At 33.3% G+C, this 18,200-nt stretch overlaps 1 protein-coding gene across 5 annotated transcripts; it reads left to right on the forward strand.

The window, feature by feature from the left end:
• The first annotated feature begins 5,624 nt into the window (after nt 1-5,624).
• On the forward strand, nt 5,625-17,736 carry LOC128155801 (armadillo repeat-containing protein 3-like). 5 transcript variants are annotated; one of them, XM_052817662.1, is made up of 24 exons: nt 5,625-5,745; nt 6,130-6,184; nt 6,664-6,781; nt 7,080-7,205; nt 7,342-7,413; nt 7,618-7,793; nt 8,129-8,255; nt 8,359-8,498; nt 9,020-9,170; nt 9,535-9,648; nt 9,811-9,963; nt 10,096-10,204; nt 10,410-10,586; nt 10,862-10,934; nt 11,040-11,176; nt 11,398-11,522; nt 11,777-11,915; nt 12,103-12,207; nt 12,704-12,715; nt 14,472-14,510; nt 15,951-16,157; nt 16,550-16,712; nt 16,985-17,080; nt 17,395-17,736. In XM_052817662.1, exons 2-24 carry the CDS (start codon nt 6,137-6,139, stop codon nt 17,503-17,505), a joined length of 2,718 nt encoding a protein of 905 aa, XP_052673622.1. In that variant the 5' UTR covers nt 5,625-5,745; nt 6,130-6,136; the 3' UTR covers nt 17,506-17,736. The 5 variants fall into 5 exon arrangements, with proteins under 5 accessions (XP_052673622.1, XP_052673623.1, XP_052673625.1 ...); XM_052817663.1 differs by having other exon boundaries at nt 9,020-9,161; XM_052817665.1 differs by lacking the exon at nt 14,472-14,510.
• The last annotated feature ends 464 nt before the right edge of the window (nt 17,737-18,200 follow it).

Below are 18,200 nucleotides of genomic sequence, written 5' to 3' on the forward strand. Positions count from 1 at the left end.
TATCTAAAAAAAAAAGATACTGTATTTTATTACACCTCAGAATATAATACATGCATGGCATTGCATGTACTTGAAAATTCTTCTGAGAATCAAAACGTTGCTCTGCATGATTGAAAGTTTACTAAATTGAATCGATTATCTTTTTAGAGATGTAAATATGATATGATTTTAAAACCAGTAAATTTTTGCGTAATAATTTTTTTATTTTGGAATTGCCTGACTCCAAAAACTGCATATACATGTTCCGGTAATCAACCAGTTGTGTATGCTTAATTAATTAAATTGGCACTGTATTGACAAAAAAATTCCATCCATAAAAAATATACAAATAAGCCCACCATCATTCTGGCACTTAACCCATGAAAGATTATTTTTTATACACCAAATGCTTAATAACCCAACAAATACTTAAAAACCGTGCTGTGATGAGAATGCATCATGCAGTTATGCCAAAAGGGAAACCATCCAAATTTAAATGTTGTACAAGAAAAAAAATAGCACATCGATATTAAGTACACATGTACATGTAGTATTATATTGTATTAAGATTATAAACAAGAGGCCCATGGGCCACATCGCTCACCTGAACAGCAGTTCCTTGTAACATTACATTTCGTAGCATATGCTTTTTCTATTTTAAACATTGAACCCCTTTCTGGGGACCAAGTAATGGTCCGAGGTTTATGGTTGGCTTGAACAACATAAATAGTAACATAGGAATGAAAATGTGTAGCACTGCGGTGGGACCGCACGTACACAACCTGAAAAACTGAACGTAGAAGAGTTCCACTTCAAGAGGAATAACTCTCAGACTGTACAGAACATTAAGAAAGATAACTCTTGGTTCCACTACATTAGAGTTTACACAATTTGAGGATCCGTGCATAGTAATCTCACAAACTGTAGCATTATAGTTCTCGAGAAGAACTTTTTAAAAACATTTTCAATATATCTTTCTATGTTAAACTTTGAACCCCTTTTGGGGCCACAGTATTAGTCCAGTGCTAAAGTTTTAATTATTTGGAATCTACATTATTTAAGGATGCTTGCCTAGTTATCTCACAAGCTGAAGCATTATAGTTCCCTAGAAAAAGATTTTTCAACATTTTCCCTCTATATTTCTATGCTAAACTTTGAACACCTCTTGGGGCCCCAGTATTAGATTGAGGTCACGGCTTTTATAATTTCGAATCTACACTATTTGAGGGTGCTTACGTAGTTATCTGACAAATTGATGCATTGTAGTTCTCGAAAAGAAGATTTTTAAACATTTTCCATATATACCGGTACTTCTACATTTAACTTTAAACCCATCTTGGGTCCCTAGTATTAGTCCAGGGGTCACTATTTTAAAACTGTCGAACCTTCATTATCCAAGGTTGTATGCATGATAGTAATCTCACAAATTGAAGCATTGTAGTTTTCGAGAAGAAGATTTTTTAACCTGGTACCTTTATATTTCTATAATAAACTTTGACCCCATCTTGGGGCCCCATTATTGGTCCGGGGGTCACGATTTTACGAATTAGGAATCTACATAAGCGAAGGATGCATGCATAGATATTCCACTAACTAAAACATTGTAGTTCTTGAGAAGAAAATTTTTAAACTTTTCCTTTGTTTTTTAAAATGTTTAAATTTTGAACCCCTCTTGGTGCCCATCAATTGTCCGGGAGTTACAATTTTTTGAATCTACATTATTTAAGGATGTACATGTATGCATAGTAATATCCCAAACAGTTGCACGATGGTTCTTGAGAAGATTTTAAAACATTTTCCTATATATGTTAAAATCTAAACCCCTCCTGGGGCCCCACTTTTGTTCGGGGGTCACGATTTTTACAATCTTCACTATATATACAACCTTTTGTGTATGTATTGGCATTTTTGGTGAAGTGGTTCTTGAGAAGAAAATTTTTAAACATTTTTCATATGTAGTTCTATGTTAAATTTTGATCCCCGCCTGGGGCCCCAGTTTTGGTCTGAGGGTCACGATTTTTACAATTTAGAATCTTCATTATACATACAAGCTTTTGTGTAAATATTGGCATTTCTGGTGCAGTGGTTCTTGAGAAGAAGATTTTTTAAACATTTTCCTATGTATTTCTATGTTAAACTTTGAACCCCGCCTAGGGCCCCAGTTTTGGTCCGAGGGTCACGATTTTTACAATTTAGAATCTTCACTATATATAAAAGCTTTTGTGTATGTATTGGCATTTCTGGTGCAGTGGTTCTTGAGAAGAAGATTTTTTAAACATTTTCCTATGTATTTCTATGTTAAACTTTGAACCCCGCCTGGGGCCCAAGTTTTGGTCCGAGGGTCACAATTTTTACAATTTAGAATCTTCACTATATATACAAGCTTTTGTGTAAATATTGGCATTTCTGGTGCAGTGGTTCTTGAGAAGAAGATTTTTTAAACATTTTCCTATGTATTTCTATGTTAAACTTTGAACCCCGCCTGGGGCCCCAGTTTTGGTCCGAGGGTCACGATTTTTACAATTTAGAATCTTCACTATGTATACAAGCTTTTGTGTAAATATTGGCATTTCTGGTGCAGTGGTTCTTGAGAAGAAGATTTTTTAAACATTTTCCTATGTATTTCTATGTTAAACTTTGAACCCCGCCTGGGGCCCCAGTTTTGGTCCGAGGGTCACAATTTTTACAATTTAGAATCTTCACTATATATACAAGCTTTTGTGTAAATATTGGCATTTCTGGTGCAGTGGTTCTTGAGAAGAAGATTTTTAAAGACATGCACCCTATACTCACTGTTTCGCAATTATCTCCCTTTTGAAAAGGGCTGTGCCCTTTATTTTAACAATTTATAATCCCCTTTCCATAAGGATGCTTTGTACCAAATTTGCTTAAATTTGGCCCAGTGGTTTTTGAGAAGAAGTTGAAAATGTGAAAAGTTTACAGACGGACGGACAGACAGACAGACGGACGGAAGGACGGACAGACGACGGACAACGGGTGATCAGAAAAGCTCACTTGAACCTTCGGTTCAGGTGAGCTAAAAAATATTGTGTGATTTGAAATCTTTATCAAATTAGCATTTTGCTTTCAAGGGAGAATTCATGTGCATATACCGGTACCTGATTCTATCATCATAAGGCATTCGTGACATATGTTGCATTCTCGCTTCAGACAGTCTACTGGCAGTAATATAAGCTGAACTGTCCATCATGCAGCTCCACTGTTCATGTCCAGTAGCTTTATGGTAAAATACTTTATTCTTTGTTTCTGTAAACAAAAAAAATTTCTATCTTTCTGTCAATCTTTCAACTATATAAATAAAATCTTATAATAAAATGGTAACAAATAATTCTCACCTAAAGTATTTCACTTTCATGAATGATGAAACTTAATTCTTATATCTTGAGAGTATCAGTTTTGTTAGCATACCTTAATTCAAGCTTAAAATAATGAACTTAAAGTAGTCCGAGTATCGCACTACGTCATAATACAGATTTTACAATATTGGTTCAACTTTTACAAAGCGTTTTTTATACCCGGTATTGATTTTGCTCTAAATCGCTGTTGTAAACAATGGCAATAATAAGCAATCAAAACGGTAATATATGTATTCTATGAGAGATAGAAATGATTAATGTTGAGAAACTCGATTCTGTTAAAGTAAAATGAAAAATGAAGTTTCTGATTAACCAGGATGTCAGGTATGCTTATATCTTCTTTGTTTTGATTCCCCCCCCCCCCCCCCCCCCCCCGAATTTTTCTTCTTCTTTTACTAAAACTGGTTTAAATTTAGAGACAGAAGCTATTTCGAATTTAATCAATCGTCAACTAATTAATGTTTAAATGATATCTAACATTGTTGACAGATCTAGGCAGAAAACTGTAGCAAAATGTGATTTTTAGGGATTTTTTCGTCAGGGTCTACTTGGTTTAGAGCTTATAGCGTGAAAAGTAGTCCGTAAGCATATAATTTATTTTACCAAATCTTTTTTCTAAGATGTCAATCTATAGAAAAAAAACCATGAATTTAAGTTTGAGTCCATAAAATAGTAAAAAAATTACCAAACACGATACTAGCATTGCATTTTTTGTATTCTATTTTGATACATCAGGTCCATAAAGCGTACTTACAGAAATTTTCGCAAAATTATTGATGAGATATGGCTTAAATAAATATTTATACTCTATTTTTGTATGTTCAGTTCTAATTTTCCCAAAATTGGTAATTATTTTGAGGAAAAACGGACGTCTGGCAAATTTCATAATTGTCAATAATTTTCACAAGGGGGTACACCCGTCTGAGAGGTGATAACAAACAAACTAGCATGTAAACATACATATTTTCTTTTGTATATGTATTGCTAGAATGTATATTTATCATTTAAAGCTAAGCTTTTAATGATTGAGCCCGTTTAGTGCCGAGTATAGGACTACCTTAATATATCCAGTGTTGCTGTGTGCATTTTGAAGTCAATTAACAGTCATGATTTTACATCCAATTTTTTTCTTTCAGACTGAGAGCTACAGACCTTTAGCTATAATTAATAATGAGATATCCACCTCAAGTTTTGAGAGTTAATCCCCCATGAAAATTCTTCGGTTGCGAAATAGAAACAAAATATATCAAGTTTTACACACGCGGTGTTACAAAAAATTGATTTTCGACATATTTGAATTTCTTTTTGCCAATTTTGAAAAAAAATTGCCAGTGGCAAAAATGTCAAAGTTTGCAAGCTGACTAATAACTTGGAGAGACTGGGATAATAACTGATGTCACTCTTTCTAATGCACAAGTTTTCTCATCTTATCAATAAAGAGATAATTCAAGACATGCAGTATGCATTGCATATAACATGAAGATATTTAGTCCTTATTCCCTCTCAATTAAACGATTCAAGAAAGTGAGATGTATTGAGCGAGGGTTTACATAATCACTTTACGCCCAGTCTTCTGAGAAAATGTCTTTATATACTTAAAATATCTTGATCTATGATCTTATTAATGTGGATATATGTAGCTTTATATTCAATTTCTCAAAGAAACAGATAAAGTATGTGGGATCTTTAGCTCCAATTTGTTAGAGATCACAAATGTATTCCTGCAGTTCATTTGTGTGGATATAAATTTCACATATTCAATCATACATTTCCAGCTATTTCTTAACAGCCATTGATAATACCATATGCATTCATATTACAACACTTGTACATGGTCCTCATACAATTAAAATGCAACACTATTCCCCATAACTGCCTCATCATGTATGGTTAACAGAGTTCTCTTTCCTTCTATTTTATCACGCAAAACATTTCGTGGATTTTGAAAGTATTAATAATCAAGAGAAACATATTATGAATGCTGCAAAGCTAAAATCTTGTAATATCACACACGCTGCAGCGTCTTTAACACCGATTACCCTCAGCTTAAAATCTTTTTTTTTTAAAGTCCCTTGCGGAGCACGCACCTGCTATCATATCTATCAATTAAACACCAACCAAAAATATATATAAATTGATGAGATGTATTACAATAACGACCACTCATGCACATAGACAAAACTGTAGACACTTCTAAGCCTAGATGCTAGAGTATAGTCTATATCAAACATTTTTTCTCAGTCCTCGTTTTCCCGCTACAAGTCAGTATGAAAAGTACACATAAATCGGTGACGTCATTTAGCAACAACACAAAAGCACAATGGTGGACATGTAAATTGAAGCACAGCAAGGATTAGTATACAACAACTGTTTTAGCTCCAAATCAAAGGTGCAGTAGCATTGCTTAAGTTAATTTTCACTATTTTCTGAAGTTATATATACAAATCTCTTCTAAAATAATTCGAAATTGTCGAAAACGAGCACTAAGTTGATAAGTAGACGGTTTAACGTGTTCGTTCACAACTGCAAAGATAAAATGTTGAACAAAAATATGTACTGCTTCTTTTAGAAACGAAGATATTTATCAGAATTAACATCTTATTAGTTCATGTATTAATCAAAAGTACATTATTTTGTTTTCTGACTTTAATTTTAACATTAAATAATATCTTAGGAGCAACTTTTATCAAACTAAAGGAAGCTGTTTTGCTCTTCTTATAACCATGAGCACGCTACATATGTTTTAATCGCAATCTTAATTTCCACACTGCAGATCCACAATGGGCAAAAAGGTTAAAGAAGACAAGAAACCACCACCGGATGATGTGGTAACTATCTATATATTATTTATCTCCATATGAGAAACTGTAGATAAATGCAGAGAAAAAATGTTTTGGGGATTTATGTAACAGGATGAGCAATTTGGATAAGATTTTTGATCTCTACAGTCAACTCCATGTTCATATCTTCATATCCAAAAATGTTTAATTATATAAAGAAGTAGATTTTTTTTTTATCTTACTCTTCTTACTCTTGATTTACTTAAAGTGGGATTCTTTATCTAATTATATTTTCTTAAGTGGGATTCTTTATCTAATTATATTTTTCTTCTTCTTCATTAACACCCTTTGGCAGATCTCCTTTTTTTGGGATTTCAACTTTTCATGGGATGTCGATCCATCTGTTGGCTAACTTTCATTCAAATACTTTTGTTACCTTCGTTGACCCCAACACTGTTTACAATTCTAAAATGTTTTGTTTCTTTGATTTTTAAGATTTTCTTTGATTCCTTTTTGTTTTATTTTAGTTTGACACCTTGGCAGTGGAGAGCAGACAGGCAGGGACTGTGGTGTTGATGCTAAGTAGTCCTGAAGAAGATGTACAGTCTAAAGCCTGCGAAGCCATTTACAAGTTTGTTGACAAATGTATGTAAATGTATATCCATTAGATAAAAAAAATGCTAGATATATGGTTTTCATTCATATGTGGTTTTAAGAATGTTTTGAATAGACTAAAAGTATTTATGTTCATAGGTATAGCAAGATTATATATATACACAAATAGACTTATCAAGTATAACTTGTCACAGTTTTTCAGTTTATGATTATACATTATCATTCAATACTGTTTTGCAATATGGTATGAGTAAAATTGTTTTCTTAGCTTTATTATTATGTAACATGACATACATGTATACCAGGTATTTATATTCAATTATTGCAGGTGATGAAAACAAGAAACAGTTGCTAGACTTGGGAGCAGGAGAGGCCTTGCTAAAGTTAATGCAGAGCGAAGACCGCATAGTGCGGAGAAATGCCTGCATGGCCATGGGAGTCATGACAGCTCATCGTGGGTGTTTATATAGAGAACTATCTGCATGTTTAAATATCTAATTTTTAATTTTTTTTCCTTCTTGAGCTTATTGATAATGCCAACTTAAAATGTGGTTTCACTTTTCTCTACACTGGAATAATATTTTTTTCAGCTGAAGTAAGAAAATTCCTGAGAAAAAGAGAGGAATCTGTTCCTGCATTTATTCAGCTATTAGCACCTGAAGGTTAGTAATGCTAATAACCAGGATTTCCAAGATTTCAAGTTACAGAAAAACAAGCTAAAATAGCATCAATATCCTTACAGATGCATGTATAAGCTAGGTTTAAATGCACAATGAAAACAAGTTATAGCTTGGAAACTGTGATGAACATAAAAAGCTTTTATATCTAACTTTTGTTTTAATCAAAATATTGTGTTTGAATTCCAGAAGACACAGTTGTACATGAGTTTTCTGCCCTGGGTCTGTCCAACATGGCCACAGAATTCAGCAGCAAGGCGTCAATATTTGAGAGTGGGGGAGTGGATGCCTTGGTCAAATGTCTCAGCTCCAGTGATCCAGATGTCCAGAAGAACAGTGTTGAAGCCCTTGCTCAATTGTTATTGGTAAGGTCACATTGTTTTCAGATTCATTTTTATGTTCAATAGATTTATAATTTGCAGATATGTTGATTGAATACATAAAGCATGAATGTTTAGCAGAATAGATTGGATACTTGTAATTTTAATTGTTAGCAGTGTGATTTTTTTTTATCGAGTAGAAATGTGTTTAGATTTGAAAGTTGATGGAAGGGTGAGTTTAACACATTTCACACAGGCATATTTCATAAAGCTTAGTAGATTAAATGAATGTTTATAATATACAGTATCAGAGAGGAAAACTGTTATGCCAACTGTTGAATTCACTGATCATGTATTGATTTGACTGTCTTATCTTTTAGGATTACCAGTCCAGAGCTGCCATCCGGGATGCAGATGGACTGAATCCTTTGCTGGAGTTGCTGAAGTCAGAATTTGCCATCATACAGAAGCTGTCACTGTTGGCCTTGGACAGAGCCTCACAGGACTGTAAGATTCAAGTCTTACTTCTACTTCTAAGATTAAACAAGAAATAGTGATAAAACTTTGTCCACTAACAATAATGTTTTAAGATTGATTATTTATTTTACAGCTGAGAATAGATCTGCGCTTCGAGAGCTGGAGGCCATGTCAAAGCTGATTGACTTTGTGGCTCATCCTGAATGGAATGACCTACATGTCATGGCAGTAATGGTTCTCTCTAATCTCTTGGAAGACATAGAGAGCCTAGAGGTAATCTTGTCTTAAGTTAAAATAAAGCTGATGATATTTGGTACAACTTAGTGTAGTTTCATTAATATTCAGGGGTATCAATTTTCGTGGCTAAAGTGAAAATCACAGTTTCAAGGATATGTAAATTCATGGCCAATGACCCCATCAATACAAAATGTTAATAGAAATTGCATTTCAATGAACATTTAATTTCGTGGATCAACTTAAAATCTAAATCCACAAAAATTGGTATTCAACGAATATTGATGAAACCACAGTAGTGTTTAAATCAGTAAATGTATGGGTATTCACAGATTTATCAAAACAATGTCCTTTAAAACTTTTTATCTTGTACTCCATGGGTCCAAGAAAAAAAAAGAGATAAATGTTACCAAAGATTTCAGATATCAAGGTAAAATACTGAAAGATTAAGTGGAAGGAACTTCTAGATAACTGCAAATTACTGGTGGTTCTTTAGGTATCTGTGTTTGAGGTTTCGGAAGTTCATTTGTAATTCATGTGTTTAAAAATATGTTATTCAGCTTATTAAAGAGACAGGGGGACTGAAGCGTCTTGTGGCCCTGATCACAGACCAGGTCCCCCCAGAGGAGGAACCAAAAGCTGGGACAGGCAAGGGGGAGAAGAAGGCAGGCTCTCGGGCCGCCAAGAAGAGTGCAAAGGGAAGTAAGTCAGGTGATTGTTGTTTGCATGTTTTTAAACACAAATAACAAATTCAGGTAAGTTTCTGTATGAAACTTATTTTAAAAAATAACTTGAAAACTCACTTGCATGCATTGATTTTATTTGATATTGTTGCTGCATGTGTGCCTGTACACATTTTATGGTGTTTTTCATGAATGATTTTTGATTATCATAATGTTTGCATGATCAGTAACATATGCTCTTTCAAATTCCTTTTAAAATTTAATCCTCTGAAATTAATCCATAAGTTTGAAATTATAAAGAAATTAAATAATTAAAGAGATCTGCTTTAATTAACATAAAAGATACACATATGCCTGCCCAATTCAATTTTGTTTTCAAATATATTCCTCAGGTAAGAAGGATGAGTCTGAGAAAGAAGAGCCACCCCCGGGAGAGGCCATCATCCCCACCCTCCCCGACGTCAAAATGTGTGCTGCAAAAGCCATCGCCAGATCAGCTAAAAGTGGTACATATTCTTTTCTTTTTCTTTTAAAATAATGGGTAAAACTGCATTGTTAAATTTGGTTTTAAATTCTTAGTTATTTGTGGACAAACATGCACTGATTTATTAAAGAGTGATTTCAAGATGAAAGTGAATTCTAGCTGTAGCAAAAATAATTTTTTGTAGCTGAAAACAGAAAGATTCTGCACGAGCAGGAAGCAGAGAAGATGTTGATCCACCTCCTGAGTCACGAGTCCAACGATGTACAGACCGCAGCAGCCCAAGCCCTAGGGGTCATGTCGGAGAACCTACTCAGTAAAGACTCCATCAGGGAGTGGGGTAAGTCAAGGGGCAGAGGGGTCCCATGTGGTTTGTAAAACGCTGAGTTGTTGTTTGATTTTTATGAAAATTGTTGATTTTAGAAGCACAACCAGATACAATTTACAATTATTCACTTTGAAATTTCAACAGAAGGCCTACAGCCCCTGATTAAGCTGTGCAACTCTGATAATGGAGATGTGAAGGAAGCAGCAACACTAGCACTGGCCAACCTCACTGCTGGGAACTCCACTAACTGCCAGTAAGTTTTTGCTGTAATTTAAAAAAATGATGTTTGCATGATTACCGGGTACTATTTATTGTAAGACAAATACATAGACTAAAAAGGGTAAAATTTAAGATTACCGGTAATGTTTTGAGAAAGCATAATCCTGAACACATGCTTGCTCTAATTTTTAATTACTCAGGAAGAACTTGTTGACAATTTTTATGCTTGATCTTTGCAGAGAGGTGAGCAATCTGAATGGAGTTGAAACCTTAATCCACTTGTTGGCGGATTCTCGGGATGAAGCTGTGGCCAATACTTGTTGTGTACTGACCAACATGGCCACAGAGGAAGGGCTGCGCTCAGAGGCCCAGGGCAAAGGAGTGGTCACTGCCCTTCTGGAGCCCCTGAAATCACAGTAAGTTGTACTAATGTATATCTGAAAATTTTCATCAATATTGCCCTCGATGTCAAATGGTGAAGTTTGAATTCATGTACAACTTAGTTAAGAAGAAATTTATTTGGGGGAAATTTTGAGAGCCATAAAGAACCTTGTTTGTATTTCATATAAAATTCTATTTATAAGTTTCTTTTGATGGTCTGTGAATACTGATACATGTTCCTTTCAAAAGTGTATAAATACAATGTAGTATTAAAATTCCACTTTTTATGTTTTTCTTATTAAACCCACAGAAATACAAGAGTACAAGCCAAGTCATCTCTGGCAGTTGCTGCTTTTGTTTGTGATGCAGATTCTAGATCAGACGTATGTTTTTCTATAGCTATCACATTTACTAGCTATGCAGTACAGAAGTTTTCAAAATTTGATTCAATATTTCTATTTTTTGATCAATTTATGATTGCTCTATAGTTCCGAAATGCAGGAGGCATCGAGAATTTGGTGATGCTGTTGCATTCTGGGAATGATGAGGTCAGACGTAATGCAGCATGGGCATTGGCTGTTTGTGCTGTAGATGAACCAACTGCTATTGAGATCTGCAAACTAGGGTAGGCATTTAAAACAAATCCAGTGAATGAAATTTTTAGCATTGTACAGTTTTTGAAGAATAAATTGTATTATAGCAATGTTCAATTTTAGCTATCTCACCACCTTCTCTAGTATGGAACCAGAATTGAAACATTACTAATACTTTTCTTCTTAGTACATGTATATTCATATAGTTTAGAATATATAATACTTTGCATTGATAATAACTTTTCTTTAACAGAGGAATGGATCTCCTGCAAGAAATTCAGGTGTCTGGAACCAGAAAGAATCCCTTTGCTGAGGTTGCTTTGGAGAGATTGTTGGATGCTAACTTGTCAGCAAAATATTCCTTGACTGGACAACTAAGTACGTATCATTTCATCATTGAATGATATTTATGATATGCTTAAGCTAAAGTGTGACTTTAATGCAATATGAATTTTTTTTTTCTTTGCTTAATTCGTACTTATGAAAGTTTGCCAAAGTGCAAGCAAATAAGGTTTTTTGCTGTTAGAGCAGGAGTTACAAATTACATCCTAAAAATTACCAAAATAACTACTGGTACATTATTTCTTTATGTTTTCACAATGTAAAACTTAACTTCCAAATGTATTTTGCAGGCTCCACCAACCTGATAGAAGATGGCTTTTATGATGCAGGACAAATCCGCCCCAACACCAAATTTATGTCAATCGAAGATTACTGCAAGCAAGAACTTAATGACAAAAGACCCATTCTCTTCATCGTTGCCAAGGCAGAGTATGTGACTTCAAAGCCAATTTTGATTAAATGGGTTTCAAATCTCATTGTATCTTTGTTGGAAAAGCTCATCTCATTCATTTCGAGAGAATCTTATTTTCACAGCTTTCTGTTATTGAATTTTATGTACCAGTTAGATTTTTTTTAAAATTCTGATGGATGTACTAAATGTTCATCTATTTTACAGTCCTGTGGCCACCCAGTCTGCCTCTAACCCAGAGCTCGAGGCCAAAGATAACTCCAAAACAAATGTGTCTGGGAAATCCTCTCGGACCGGCAGGGAAGGAAAAGGGTATGTCCATCTCCGATCTCAATATGTTCATAATGTTGAGAACATTTCACATTTTTTTAAAAATTTAATTGACTTTAAATCACAGACACTTTCAAGTTTCTAGGGAAGTTAAATTTTTTGGGTTGCTAGGTTTTAGTTCGCTTATGAATTGAATCATGGAATATGTCACTCTAACAGTAATTTTAAAAAATGACTTATTAATGCACATCATTACCTTCAGTAGACTGGGTAGTAAAATTGACATCACATATCCTAACCTTTTCACAGCAACGTCACAATTCCTCCTCACATTTTTAATTTGTTCATTTATTTTTTTTTCTCCCTTTATTCTTTTAATTTTCTAACCAATATTTTGTTATTAAAATACGTCAATCTCCCAATAAGTTTTTACGACCCATAGAATTGACTTGATCCTAGTTCTCATGAACACTTATGATTTTATACTGATCTGCACGATGTTCACATTGAAACCTTCCTGTGTTTTTTACCTCTTTAGTCCTACGTCACCGTAAGTACTGAGGAGTTCCTTTGTCTTGGGACGGAAGTTTTTTTTGTTAATCTTCACAAAGAGTTTGATAGAAGTTTTATGCATGATTTATTTACGTGACAAATATTAAAGTGTTTTTGTTAGAGAGAGTTTAGCATGAAAAATTAATTGGATGTTTGATTTTTTTTCTTTAGGATTTTTTACTTTTATTTACATGGCAAAAAAAAAATTATTGGTATCACCGAGCTAATTTTTGTAGAAACGTTTCTATAGCAGATTTCTGTGAAAAACAATGTTCAACGTACTTTAGACATAACTTACAGAACTGAAAAGTTTGTCTATTAGAGGGAAAAAACTTTTAAAAATTGTCTTTTATTCTTAACAAATAACACTCACTATAAAACATGCATGCAAAGTCTACTCTTTATTGTGAGTCTTTGGATTAATTGTGTTGTTTATTTATCATGGGCTGGCTGTCAACTCTTTGTTGATATCTCTGAGGACAAAACAAAATTCACCTACAACACAAAAATTAATCTTCTTTGTGTGGATATCTTCTTCTTGTTCACTGGTTTGCATGTAATCTGCACTAAAACACCAAATTTTTTTTTATATATTATATATACCACATGTATTACATACATGGATATCTATGTTAGAAGGATTCTTGATATTGTCTTACAAATCTCCTTCACACTATATTACAGAGCTGCTTTTCAGTCTGATTATCATTTATCTATATACATGTATTTTGAAATTTGTTGTGAGTGGATATCAATTGGTAGAGGTTATAATGTGTGGGATATCTTTAGATATCATGTGATATCTGGCATTTAATTAAATGTCCATGATCTTATATTCTGTAATTAACCATGGTGTTGCTATCAAATTAATTATTTCTAAAAAGAATATATATACATGTACAAAACATTTCATGTATACCGGTATGTATTTAAATTTCACCTACAGAATGAAGCACATCAAAGAAATGTGTTTTGATTAAGTTGCCATGATTTATTTTGATATGTAATTATTGTGCCCTAGTTTTACTATTAGATTATCATTTCTCTTCAGAATTATTCAAATTTTTGTAAGTGTAGATAGTTTGAACTCTGAAATTACAAACATTATGATATCCTGAATACCACAGATATTTTGAAGTGAGTTTGAGGTCCTGGGGCAACCACTGTGTAATCATATTGCAAATCATTAGATATCTTAAAGTTTTTTTCAGGTTCCACTGAGTTCAAGATAATGAGGTTTAGATACATGTATTGTTATATGTATGTGTTGTGAGAAATATTGCAAGCTGCCAAAAGTTCACTGTAATTTTGCTAATTTCACAGATAATCACCCCCCCCCCCCCCCCAAAAGAAAAAAAAACAGATAGACATAAAAAGTGTATTTGAAAATTATATTTTCTTCAAGAATGAAACAACATAGCATTATGAAAAAAAACCAGACAAATGTTTGGAGATGTGTACATTTTTGCATGATGCATGAATTCATCAAATACTGTATTTAAAGTATATCAGAACAATTATTTAAATTATTCCTATTTCATAGCTAGACATTTTCATTTTTGTTTTTTGGCTCTCTTTGTAAACTGTTGTGTTATCAAATCTCTGCTTTATCTTTAATATTATTTTTTTCTCATGCTGTAATTAGTGAAAGATCTCTTAGATGTTAGACAAAGTTGTTGTTTAATTGCGATTTTAGTTTTTGACATGCATATTTGTACACAGTAGTTGAATGTGCGAGACCTATTTGTTTCTAGGGGTCGCAGACGTGCCTCCATGATTCCTGATGACGATAGGTCAGTTATCCAGACACAATTACGTGTCACCATGGTAACTGGGTGTAGTCATGGCTTGTTAGAAGCTTAGATTGTCTTTTTTATCTCCTTATGGGTTGCATTTATGGTTATATATGTACAGAAAAGCATGTTGATTTTCTGGCAACTTAATAGCAGCTTGATTAAATTTATTTCTATTTTTATTTAGTTAGTTTATATATAAGTATTTGCAGTTTTGGTTGATATGCTAAAAAAAAAAAAACCCAGTGTATTAAAGTATATATGTTGATGTAATTTTATCATAGCCCTAGTCAACATGCTTAATAAGTCTGAAATACAGTGAGACCCTAAATAGTGACAAAAAGCTGTTGATAATGCATACTCAGGTATTACATGTAGAAATTTCTGTGGTGTTTATATGTATCGAGTATGCATCAAAAAAATATCTCTGGTACCTTAAAGTAAAAACTGTTTCTGTGATTTTCAACAATTCTGTTTGATACTGCACATCTCTCAAGTTCTTGCTGTAAAATTTGTAATGGAGCTTTCATTCATTTAAGGTTTCACTGTATATTTCTGTCATTGCATGGAGTTGGGTCACCATAAGCAGTAACCAACTTCTATACATGACTCCTTAACACTATAATTATAAGTCTCAGGAATTCATTTGCACATTTTCCCCTAGAATAATGCTTAATAAAGTTTTTATGTTCAATACTTCCATGAAATATTTAGATTCACATGTACTTTGTATGTGCATTTTAATTAATAGAATGCTAGATTTGATAACTTGACTTGTCTGGCAAGAAGATAAAAGTCCCGTCTGATATTATTATACCTGTATATTTCCCATGCAACAAGAACATGTATCTATTAATAAAAAGATAGAATTTAATGATGCCTTAATTAGATTATATATATATAATTCAACCTTTTAAAAAAGGACAATTTTGTTCATATGTCCTGATTATATTTCATATTTATTTATTTTTTATTATCATATTATTTGTATTTTTATGTTTATAAAATAGGATATTTAAAAAAAATACCCTATCTTCGTTGAAAGCATTACTTTATAAATGTACTTGACTGTATGAGTAAATGTAGTCGCTGTTTTATATTAAGTTGCACATTTAATTACCCTGGTAGTATGTTTTGTATGCTATAAAGATTTTGCTATCAGTGAAAAGTTAAGTATGTTTTCTTAATGAATAATTATAGTAATTTTAGATCTCAGATAACTCAATATTTTGCATGAAGATAAATTTGCTGAGAGCATGTAAGCATGATGTGCATGTAGGTACTGCATGTTAGATAATGATTGTTCTGTTTCAGAGAAACTCACTGGAATGCAAGTAGAAAAGAGAAATGTCTAAACTTTTAAATATTTCAGATCGGTGACTTCAAAAACGATAACCGGTATATGTCAATTAAGATTTTTTGTTGTTTTCCATACGGTAGAAAATCTAAACAGAAAGAGAAAGAAGAAAAACAGAAAGAAGAAGAGTTACAGGCTCAGCTCCAAAAGGAGGCTGAAGCTCTGGCCAACTCGGAGAACCAGCCCTTCAATCCCCCGACCGACTCCAATCTAGTGAAGTACATAGAGGAAGTGACTGAGAGGATCTTACAGCTAGCTACAGCCACCGAACAAGTCAAAGCCCTGGCTCAGTAAGTCATGATCAGTAAACTCATGAATTAGGGTAAGGAGCACCTTGTTATATCAAGTTTAAGGTTTCTGGCTTTGATAATCTGAGTAAGTTAAACTTCCAAGAGGTAAACTAAACTATTCAAAGCTCTGTCTTCATAAGTCAAAATCAGTGAAACTTTAAAAAAAGATTTTTCAACATGTACAGCTGATGAGTCAAAGTCTGATTACAGTAAGTGAGGCACAAGAAGTAAAAAAATCCAAACGTTCTAAAAAAAGTCACTAGACAAGTCGGCTCACTGTGTAAAACATAACTGTTGTGGAGAAAAGTTATATATATGGCTGCTCATTTGCTAAATTGGGTTTTTTTTTATTACATAAAGTATTATGGCTTGTTCTTGTATTTGTGTTTTAGATTTGTAGCTGACAAGATGGGAGGCTGCATTGAGAAAGGACAACTGCCAAACTTTAGCTGGGAACTTCCTCTTAGTCAAGTTAAATTTGAATTGAAATCAAATGTGGTTCCCATTGGTAAAATCAAGGCTGGAATTCACATACACAGAGCTTTGCTATTCAAGGTATGAAATTGTATTTCTGTATAGTTGTTACAATTCAACTTCTATGCAAAGTCATTTTTATGTGCTATAAAAATGCACCCTAATTCTTTACTCTATGAACTAAAACATTTCTACCAGTCTTTAAAATGCCAAAATTCACACAAAATAATGCATTAGTTTTACACTACTGCAGCAGTGACTACTTGAATTTTTGTAAACTGGATATTATTAGATACGGTAACAAGAATATAAGATTCTGTTATCATTCTTTATCGGTGTATTTTGAATCACAGGCTCTTGCGGACAGAATTGCTGTACCCTGTACTCTGACTAGAGGAGAATACAACCGTGCTTGGAATGAGGTCATGTTACCTGAGACACCTGAACAGGTAAGAGACTTGACAATTTTTTTTTCATTGGAATACAATTCTAATAAAGTAGCATAGCAATTTGCAAAATCATCAATTGATATTCACAGGGGATTTATTTTTGTTAATGTTTTTTTGGCTCTAATTTCATGAGTTCATCAACCATGAATGGTGAATTGTATCGACACCATATTACTTATTTTCTAATTATAAGTGAACCTAGCAAACTAATTAGAATATTTTTTTGTTAATTCTCAATGATTTGACAGTAGGTATTTTACAATAATTCTCTATTTCTCCTATTACAAATAATTTTCATAACTTTTTCTCCCTAGCCCGGAGCCCAGAAATTCCCACCTCGATGCTTCATAGTGGATTTGATCCACCAACCAGGACGTCTCATGAGATCAGATTCACCAGAGGCTGTCACATACAAAAAGCTGTGATTTAAGGGACCAAAAGATCCAAGATAGACCAAGAAACATTCTGTGATATATCTCCATCATATATACATGACAGACAGACAAACAAACCTACAGTGTATACACACTTCTTGATTTTCCTGTCTGTGATATAATTTTATATCTTTTAAAAAAATTCTAATCTATTGACTATTTCTTATTTTTGCGAATTATCATTGTGTACTTTATTTATGAATTAAAATTGTTATTATATCATTTTTATAATTTTTTTTTATTTTGCTCTGTGCTAGTTATATTTTGCGTTTGTATCACTGAAACATAGAGAAATTAGAATGCTTTTGGGTTATAGCTCAGTCTTCCAATATTAGAACCATTTTTACAAGACCTTGGACTTTCAGAAGTACGTACATGTAGCTATCTATTTCTTGTGTCAAAACAAGTAACGAATGACGCTGTTTCAAGCGAAATATACAACAAAAAATGCGTAGTCTTGGCTCAAAAGCCAGAAAAATCGTGTTGATTTCAGAGAGCCATGGCTGAATGGCCAACAATGAAATAGACATGCCTACTCATATTGCTGTTTGACACAACTACCCAAAGTCCAAGCTCTTGTTACATGTAAAATGGTTCTATATTGAAGTGTTAATGCAAGTCTTACTAATAGAATTGTTAAGGTTTTAAATTGTTGATGTTTTTTTTAGTTTAAAGGGGAGATTTGA

This window comes from Crassostrea angulata, chromosome 7, assembly GCF_025612915.1.
Source record: "Crassostrea angulata isolate pt1a10 chromosome 7, ASM2561291v2, whole genome shotgun sequence".
Lineage (NCBI taxonomy): Eukaryota > Metazoa > Mollusca > Bivalvia > Ostreida > Ostreidae > Magallana > Magallana angulata.

Bases quoted from the DNA above. Each gene is read 5' to 3' on its own strand.
- LOC128155801 (XM_052817662.1), top strand. From the start codon at position 6,137: ATGGGCAAAAAGGTTAAAGAAGACAAGAAACCACCACCGGATGATGTG. The intron at 6,782-7,079 runs GTATGTAAATGT...CAATTATTGCAG, and splicing joins TTACAAGTTTGTTGACAAAT to GTGATGAAAACAAGAAACAG. The intron at 11,916-12,102 runs GTATGTGACTTC...TCTATTTTACAG, and splicing joins TTCATCGTTGCCAAGGCAGA to TCCTGTGGCCACCCAGTCTG.